General features: G+C 41.8%; 1 protein-coding gene across 1 annotated transcript; it reads left to right on the forward strand.

Annotated features, from left to right (window-relative positions):
- The first annotated feature begins 3,272 nt into the window (after positions 1–3,272).
- On the forward strand, positions 3,273–8,437 carry LOC121543496 (lysophospholipase-like protein 1). Its single transcript, XM_041853386.1, has 5 exons — positions 3,273–3,382; positions 4,063–4,162; positions 4,639–4,808; positions 6,829–6,944; positions 7,245–8,437. Exons 1-5 carry the CDS (start codon positions 3,289–3,291, stop codon positions 7,494–7,496), a joined length of 732 nt encoding a protein of 243 aa, XP_041709320.1. The 5' UTR covers positions 3,273–3,288; the 3' UTR covers positions 7,497–8,437.
- Positions 8,438–9,209: the final 772 nt, after the last annotated feature.

Below are 9,209 nucleotides of genomic sequence, written 5' to 3' on the forward strand. Positions count from 1 at the left end.
AAGCAGTACGAACTCTGAGGATAAATGGGGGGCAATCAATTTACATATGGTGTCCAGGGCACAGCTGGGGGCTGAGGGGGGTCTGTAGCAAGCGGCAACAGTGAGAGACTTATTTCTGGAAAGGTGGATTTTTAGAAGTAGAAGCTCAAACTGTTTGGGCACAGATCTGGATAGTATGATAGAGCTCTGCAGGCTATCTCTACAGTAGATTGCAACTCCACCCCCTTTGGCAGTTCTATCTAGACGGAAAATGTTATAGTTGGGGATGGAAATTTCAGAATTTTTGGTGGCCTTCCTAAGCCAGGATTCAGACACTGCTAGAACATCAGGGTTGGCGGAGTGTGCTAACGCAGTGAATAACTCAAACTTAGGAAGTAGACTTCTGATATTAACATGCAAGAAACCAAGGCTTTTGCGATTACAGAAGTCAACAAATGATAGCGCCTGGGGAGTAGGAGTGATACTGAGGGCTGCAGGGCCTGGGTTAGCCTCTACATCACCAGAGGAACAGAGGAGGACTAGAATAAGGATACGGCTAAAGGCTTTAAGAACTGGTCTTCTAGTGCATTGGGTACATAGAATAAAGGGGGCAGATTTCCGGGCGTTGTAGAAAAGATTCAGGGCATTATGTACAGACAAGGATATGGAAGGATATGAGTAAAGTGGAGGTAAACCTAAGCGTTGGGTAACAATGAAAGAGATAGCATCACTAGAGGCACCAATTGAGTCAGTCTCCGCGTGTATGGGGGGTGGGACAAAGGAGCTATCTAAGGCAGGTTTAGCTGGGATGGGGGATCTACAGTGAAATAGTACAATTAGAAATAACCTAAACAACAATAAGCTAACCATAGGGTGCATGGGTTAACTTGAGTTAGAATTTGAATGAGCGAGTGCTTGTTTGTGAGGGGAAGGGGTATGAGTGCTAAAGTTATCTTTAGAACAAGCAACCTCATTTGATCTCTTTTCACTGTCTGGTTAAAACCTGCAAAAACTCACAAATATATGTTATCACAGTGCTGCAACGGGTATCTCACGGACGCAAGGTAGCACACTTTAACACCAACACGAGCACACCCAGATGCTATCGTAGCCACTAACAAGCAGGTGAGGATAGAGCTGGGCAAGGTTAGCACAGGGACATGTTGGTATGTAAGATAGGCACGCATGAGTACAACACTGACGATAAAGTGTGAGGTGAGATACTTTTGTCTCATAGAATAGACGCAACAGAGTTAACATAAATCCGGGACATTCAAATTAGTGTGATATATTATGTTTGGTATGGTTACATAACACAGAAGGTTACTTAAGGCAAAGCCAAAAGTAGAGTGGTTGGTCAGGGTGGATGGGAAGGTGTATAATGCGAATGTCTAGCAACCCAAAGGTTGCGTGTTCAAATCTCATCATGGACAATTTTAGCATTTTAGCTAAACTACTTACTACTTAGCATGTTAGCTAACCCTAACTGTAACCTTAACCCTCTGACCTAACTCCTAACCCTAACCTTAACCCCTAGTCTTGCTAACGTTAGCCACCTAGCTAAAGTTAGTGTTAGCCACCTAGCCACCTAGCTAATGTTAGCCACAACAAATTGGAGCATATCATAGTTTTTGCAAATTTGTAACATATTCTACAAATTACAATTAGTAACATATTGTACAAATTGCAATTCATAACATATCATACAAATTGTAATTCGTAATATATCATACAAAATAGATGATGGACATCCACAAATTAATACATACCATACAAAACGTAACATATCATACTAATAGGAGTGTCCCGGATTTACATTTACTACGTTACGTCTACCCCTGAATCCAGGTTGAAAGACAACAGTGAGTTTACTTATCAGTCAGCAGCATGATTCACTCAGAGGGAATTCATTCCAGCATGCCATCCATAACATGAGCCATCCAGAACAAGGCCACACAATGGGCTTCAATTAAACATAAAATACATTTTGATCTTTTGAACAACTCACACAAAACCCACATGAGATTTATTGAATATTTATTTCACCTCTGTCTACGTAGTGAAGCTACTTAAACCAAGAAATGATCATAAAAAGAATTAAAGCACAAATTTGTGCTGCTCACTGATTTAAAAAAAATATATATATATTTAAAAAGTGTGTTAATGATTGAGTGAATGTGTCATGTTTTTACCCCATATTCACACATACTCATTGATCAACCTCCAAAGAGACCTGTGCATTCCTTTGTCCTGCAACCATTGTGCCCTGTCAAATAAGGAATAAAAGGACAACAATGTTACATGGCACAGACACCATGACCCAGACATGTAGGCCTAATATCAAGTCTCACATCAACAGTCTATTCTAAAGAGGGGAGCATCCCATGTAAAACATGTCAGTTAAAGGTTCATGAAATGTTTATGGTCTGTTCTATTACACAAAATGGTGGGAATGACCCCTGAGTGGGTTTATAGTTTAGGTATTTGGCACAGCAAGATAGCCACCCACTTTCAAGCTGATCCCTCTCTGCAACAGTATTGGGGGTCAGGGTTGGGACACAGTTTGTGTGGTCCAAGGCAAGTGAAAATGACCAGAATCTGAGTAAAACAGGCCTATGTTTATAAAAGATAAGACCTTAGAATGTGTTTAAACTGATTTGTAGATCCAGACATTTATCTAAATCACTGCACACATGATAGAGCACACTGAAACACTGGACCGAGCAGTGCTTTATCAGTTTTTGTGGGGCTACATAAGCTCATATTTTAGTGTCCCTAAATAGCATCAGGGGGAAATTGGTCCTTGACCATGAATTCTGACATAAAGGGGAAGTGAAAATGGTCACACATGCCAGCAAGTAGACTTTTATATTTTTATAAGTCAAATAAGTGTTTGCACAATGTAATTGTATTTTCAAAAGATTTATAGGCTATAAAAATAAATGTACTATATGTGTATTTTTGTCCCTGTTTTTAATGAAGTGCAGCAATTAAGTCAGATCCTGAACAACTTCGGTTGGTATGGAAATAAATTATTCAATCTTGAATTTTGAAAATGTCAAAGTATTGTAATAACATCAAATATAGCCTTCATAGCCAAACTAAAATAATGTAGCAAATACCTGTTCGCATTGAAGCATGCGCGCATGCAGCGTAAATTCCCTAATCTTTGTATCATCGGGATGGAGTAAAAGTTGCAGTCGAACAACCTATCGGGAGTTTAGGTTTTGGTCATCTGTGCACTGAGTCTATCCAATCACAGATGCCTGTCTGGCTGCTCTGTAGTCTCGCGCGAGACTGACAGAAGTCATGGCTACCGTACCGAGCAGCAAGCTCCTACACAAGTGTGTTGTATCTCCAACAGGGAAACACTCTGCATCAGTCATCTTCTTACACGGCTCAGGTGGTTGCGTTTTACAATGCGCTCGATGTTTAGTGACATTTCTTCAACAGTAACTACGCTGAACTAGCCTCATAATAACTAGGAGTTGTAGTAGGTTAGCTACCTATAGCCTAGCCTATAGCATAGCCAGAGTACCTTCAAATGAGATACTGAAAGCTTTTGTACAGTGAAGGACAGACAGGACTGTCTTTGAACTTTATAACTATACAAGCTATGTGGCTTCAACGCAACTGTAACTGAGCTATGATATGGCCTACTGTGGCAAATTGATAATGTAGCTAACAGTAGCTACGTAGATAGATAAATTCAATTGAGTGGTCAGCATTGGGAAATGTTATTCTAAGGATACTTAATATTTGGCCTTGATCACAAGAGAAGAAAAAATAATGCTATGTATTTATCTGTTATCCCTGATAAAATAAATGTTAAAAAAAATATAAAAATCTATCAAATATAAAAAAATATATATATAATAGTAAATTCCTTTTCATGAAATAAATGTGAGCAACTTAACAACAAAAAATATATAATTATGGTATCACCAATATTCAATATACTGATTATGCCAAAAACAGTCAGCAACATGTGAAAGGGACGTGGGTGACACCAAAGTTCTGCTCTGTAAGCCTAGTGACTGGTGAGTCAGTTATATTGGCTAACTGTTCACTTCTGCCATGCAGGAGACACTGGACAGGGAGTGCGAGCATGGGTCAAAGAGGTTTCGGTACCAGACCTGGATTTCCCCCACATCAGAGTGGTATATCCCACAGCTCCAGCCAGGTAAATGCCATATACAGTCCTGCAGTCAAGCTGCTGAAACCCTCAACACACAGACAAAGCCCTTCAACTGTCATCTTTAAAATAACTTAACTAACCCAGACAGGTAGAACACCTGGGCATGTATTCATAAAGCATCTCAGAGTTGGAGTGTTGATCTAGGATCAGTTTAGCCTTTTAGGTAATAATGATTACGATTATATATCCCAGATCAGCATTCCTACTCCGATGCTTTATAAATATGGGCCCTGAACAGCAATTTAAATAGGCTAAATAGCCTAATACCCTTTTCACACTACCGCGGCGAGATGAATGGACTATGTGAATAGATCATTTCCAAGCCAGTGCGGTTCGGGTCAGCACCATAGTGTGGAAAGGGATAAATCTTCTCATCCTCCCATGTGTCCCTCACTGCCCAAACCTTTCCTCGTTACATAACCAAACTTTGAATATTGTTCTGTCTTCTGTTGACCCCTCAGGCCATACACACCCATGCGGGGGGCTCTGTCCAATGTGTGGTTTGACCGCTACAAGATCTCACGGGACTGTCTGGAGCACTTGGAGTCTATAGACGCCATGGCCAACTCCCTGGGAGCGGTTATACAGGAGGAGGTCAGGGCAGGAGTACCCAAACACAGGATGATCATAGGTACTGTCACACACACACACACACACACACACACACACACACACACACACTACTACTACTGCTGCTACTAGATCTGTCTTACTCAGTCTGTTTCCCTGTCTCTTTCTGGCTGTATGCTCTCTCCCTCACTCTTTGTCTTCCTCATGACTTCCTAACTCCATGACCCCCCTGAATGTGTCTATTATGCACCCCTCCACTTGCCCATTTGCTTGATCTCTCTCTCTCTCTCTCAGTCTCTCTCTCTCTCTCTCTCTCTCTCCACACACACCACACTCTCTCTTGGCCTTGATGTTCTCAACTCCCTCTGTCATGATATAAAATGAAGAATGCAAGTTATCAGGTTTCTTTATCCTTTTATACGCTGCCAATTATGAACCGTAAAGTATTTCTGGAGGGATTCTCGGGTTCTGTAAATCCTTTTTCCCAAATATTTTGGTTATCAGGTTTGCATGTAAATAACAATGACATAAAACCGCTCGGATCAAGTGCCATAAACACTATGGTAGAACTTAGGTAAGAGTTCCCACAGGAAATATGTGGGGGGCCATCGCATGTTTTATGTCTCTGTAAGAGAACAAATGATAGCCGTCTATGAAAGGGGAAACCGATGGGAACAGGAGGAAAAGGGTTAACCTACAAGCCCTGAAATATATAAATATACAGAAATAGTTGTGAGGAGAAAAAAACAGCTGAGCGTTTGTAAGAAAGGTCCAGTGTGGAACGCCAGAAAAGCCCCTGAACTCCGCTCCAGAGAAAGTGATTCAAAAAACACATGTTCCTGGGAGACTGCTGAAATATTATCATCCTAAATCATAACATTTTGTCATTAACTATAAATACTCATTGGAGTCACTCTGCATACTGGAGAAACGGAGTGGTCTGTACCCAGAGTCCACTTGCAGGGCTGACGGACTGACAAGCGGCAGAACTTTCCATGGAAAAAGTTTTTCAAGAAAAAGCTGCCGCCGCAGGCTTTTGTGTTTATGTTTTTCGCTCTTTAAAAAAGCACGGATCCGTTGGGAAATCTCAGAGAAGAGAAGCTATCACCACAATCATGACTTCACACATATAGGCTCACACACACACCGAAAACACACAGCAGCACTGTACCAAACATCACAACGGAGAGGTGTAAGAAAGGAGACATTAAAATGTGAATGTATGATTGTAAGAGGTTTGTTATCGTGGATTGGAGTGAGAGACAGAGTACACCAGAAAGACAGTCTTAGAAAAATGGGTTCCAAAAGGGTTCTTCAGCTGTCCCCATAGAACCCTTTTTGGTTCCAGGTAGATCCCTTTTGGGTTCCATGTAGAACCCTCTGTGGAAAGGGTTCTACCTGGAACCCAAAATGGTTCTACCTTGTACCAAAAAGGCTTCTACAAAGGGTTCTCCTATGGGGACAGCCGAAGAACCCTTTTAGGTTCTAGATAGCACCTTTTTTTCAATGAGTGTAGCTGGTAAAGTAAAGAAAGAAACAGAGAATCATTGATGGACGTCATGGACAAATGTTTTATTCGTGGGGCAAAGCATTTGAACTCCTCCTTCCCTCCATATCTCCATTCTTCCCTTCCCCCTCTGACAGGATGATGGGTACTTGCACACTTTCCCAAATGTACACTGTGTGCCCAGATGTACCCAAATGTGTGAGATTAAGGACGGGCTCGTGAACGGGTGCCGACTCCTGAGGAGCGATAAAGCTGATGATGTGGAACTAAGGAGTCCGTTTCATTTGAATGTATTTTTTTATTTCTCAGTTAAAGGCAGAGCATTTTCCACTTCGGACAGCTTAAACTGCCAGGATGGCTTAAGCTACTGTTACTCATACGGAAATGAATATATTTATTATTATGTATGCTGCCTTATATTATTCCCAATATGCACAGTTGAAAAATTAGATTTTCCAGGAAAAGCACTTTGGATACAATATTCAATACACATTTTCAGTGAATACCTGCAGAAAGAGACCTAATGGACCCAGTACAATGACATGTTCTGTTTTGTCTTGTTCCTCGTCCAAAGGGGGTTTCTCTATGGGCGGAGCTATGGCCCTCCACCTAGCCTGCCGTTATCACCCTGACGTAGCAGGAGTCTTTGCTCTGTCCAGCTTTCTCAACAAGGACTCTGTAGTATATCAGGTAAGGCAGGTTCTCACTGGGCATAATGTCTACTAAACTGTCCAAACAATATTCTAAATCTAGATTAGAGCGCCAGAAAACTACAACTATCTACTAAACTGTCCTTTGAATGACAGATAGTGGTAGAGAAATATTGGTATATTGATATACAGTGTCCAAATTCACAGAGCTCCATGACAGTCCCAAGCTGTTGCATTTATCAGGAGTTGGCTGCACTTGGTTCTGACAGAGATATTGGGCCTATAGAGTGTGCTAGTAGGCAATCTAGAAGTGTCTGACTGACTCTTCTCCCCCTGCTAGGCTGTGGAGGAGAGGGCAGGGGCGGGGAGCCCCCTCCCAGAGCTGTTCCAGGGCCATGGGACAGGGGACAAGTTGGTGTTCCATAAGTGGGGAGAAGAAACTACGGCCCTGCTGAAGAAGGCTGGGATGACGACCACCTTCCACTCGTTCCCAGGCCTCCAGCACCAGCTCTCTCGGCCAGAGATTGAGCTACTGCGCTCCTGGATCCTCACCAAGCTGCTCCCGGACAGTCTAGATGCCAGTGGGCATTGACCAGTCAGCCCCACACCACTAAACAGACACATTAACAACACGTTATTAACACGTTAATAACACGTTCACACTATTGAGCTGATTTAAACTGAGCCAAACCAAACTGTACTGCGCTGGCCAGGTAAAGCATTGCCCGTAGTATCTGGAACAAAGCTGGAAAAGCGAGCCAGCACGGTTCGGGTCGGCATTATAGTGTGAAAATGATATTAACGTGCTGAGTGGGCTGTGGACCACCTCCTCACAACCTCTGTAGGACACAATACAGTTTTCTTTTTATTAAGTGTCAATCAATATTTTTTTTTTTTTTGCTTGGTCACTGTCCGTTGTGCTTGCTTAGTGTACTCAACAGCTGTGTAGTTCCCTCCAAAATAGAATGTGATAGTTGAGTGTGCTTATAAACACTCCCTCTGCACTAGTACAGTCTCCACTCTTAACACTTCAGCCTCGTCTGTCTAGCTGTGATAGGATATGGGCGCATACTCTGCCACCACCCTATAGTCTAACTAACACTAGAGTCAGATTAGTACCGTTGCTGTAGAGAGAACAGGAATTGTTTAGTCAATCTCTTTCGCTCACTCTGTTTTTTATACACCATTATCGTGTTGTGCTGGGAAATGTGTTGAACATGTGTGGGGACGGAGGGAGGTGAGGTCTGTTCTGTTTGCTCAGTAGTTCTGCTCCGTAGCACACATCGCTTCATTGATGGTTATTGGGAGGAAGCGGTTAGATATTCCTCCCTTCTTCCTCCCTGCAGCCTCTCTATCAGCGTTGTGCTTAAGGTAGTCTGGATGTTTGGCTGCCTTCACTAGTGTAGGGCTTCAGGCCAGGGTCAGAACACAGGAAGATCATGAGTGAGCAGTAGTAACACATAATGAGAGTTATGGAAATGATTGACGTTTCTTGTATAGCCCTGGGTGTAAATTAAACATCTGTCAACATCAGCAGTCACCTTTTGGAAAAGTTATTGATAAGCATATTTCAGCTTGTTGCACAGCTGTGTATTTCCTCACTGTCTGTAATAGCCTGTACTCATCACTGCCACATATGGGAGCCTATTTGAATACAAATACACTCACATTCCTTCACCCCTCCCCTTACTGTATGCGCTAAGAGGCCACTTAAGATGGGAGTTAGAGGAAGTGAGATAAGAGTTTTGATAGGAGGAGATGACATTGGTCATTAGATGTCATTAAATAAGACATTAGTAGTAGCAGCTGCGATGAACATAGTATGTGTATGGGGGAGGCAAAAGTCGATTCGGATTCCGATATATATCTGACGATTGTTTTTTGGAGAAAGAATGAAAAAGATGAAAAATTGACTTTGAATGATGATTTTTGAAATTGTAAACACAAACTTTTAAATTAACATGATTTAAATGTGTTTATTACATGATGTAGGCTATAACAAATCAGCAACCTCTTAGATGTGAATAAGGTATGAAAAAGTATAGCTGCTCAGTTGAATCAGCTAGAGAATGTAACATGGTCCCCCAACACACAAGAACACCAAACCAAAATGTTTCTCACTGCAAAAGAAAATCCAAGTTTATTACTTCACATCCATGCATGCTTTCATTCCAACATATAAACTGTATGTCGAAAATGCTTTGGCAGTGTTAGCAGCTGTTTTTACAATAGCAATAAGGCTATTGAAATTTATTTGGAAGTTGTCCTCGACACCATCCACCATTTAGGAAGCATTTACCATTTA

The sequence above is a fragment of the Coregonus clupeaformis genome, unplaced genomic scaffold, assembly GCF_020615455.1.
Source record: "Coregonus clupeaformis isolate EN_2021a unplaced genomic scaffold, ASM2061545v1 scaf0434, whole genome shotgun sequence".
NCBI classification, from domain to species: domain Eukaryota; kingdom Metazoa; phylum Chordata; class Actinopteri; order Salmoniformes; family Salmonidae; genus Coregonus; species Coregonus clupeaformis.

What these genes read in the sequence shown, in the direction of transcription:
- LOC121543496 (XM_041853386.1), top strand. Translation starts at nt 3,289, where the DNA reads ATGGCTACCGTACCGAGCAGCAAGCTCCTACACAAGTGTGTTGTATCT. An exon ending in CATCTTCTTACACGGCTCAG is followed by an intron (nt 3,383 to 4,062) that starts GTGGTTGCGTTT and finishes TCTGCCATGCAG; the next exon opens with GAGACACTGGACAGGGAGTG. An exon ending in AGGACTCTGTAGTATATCAG is followed by an intron (nt 6,945 to 7,244) that starts GTAAGGCAGGTT and finishes TCCCCCTGCTAG; the next exon opens with GCTGTGGAGGAGAGGGCAGG.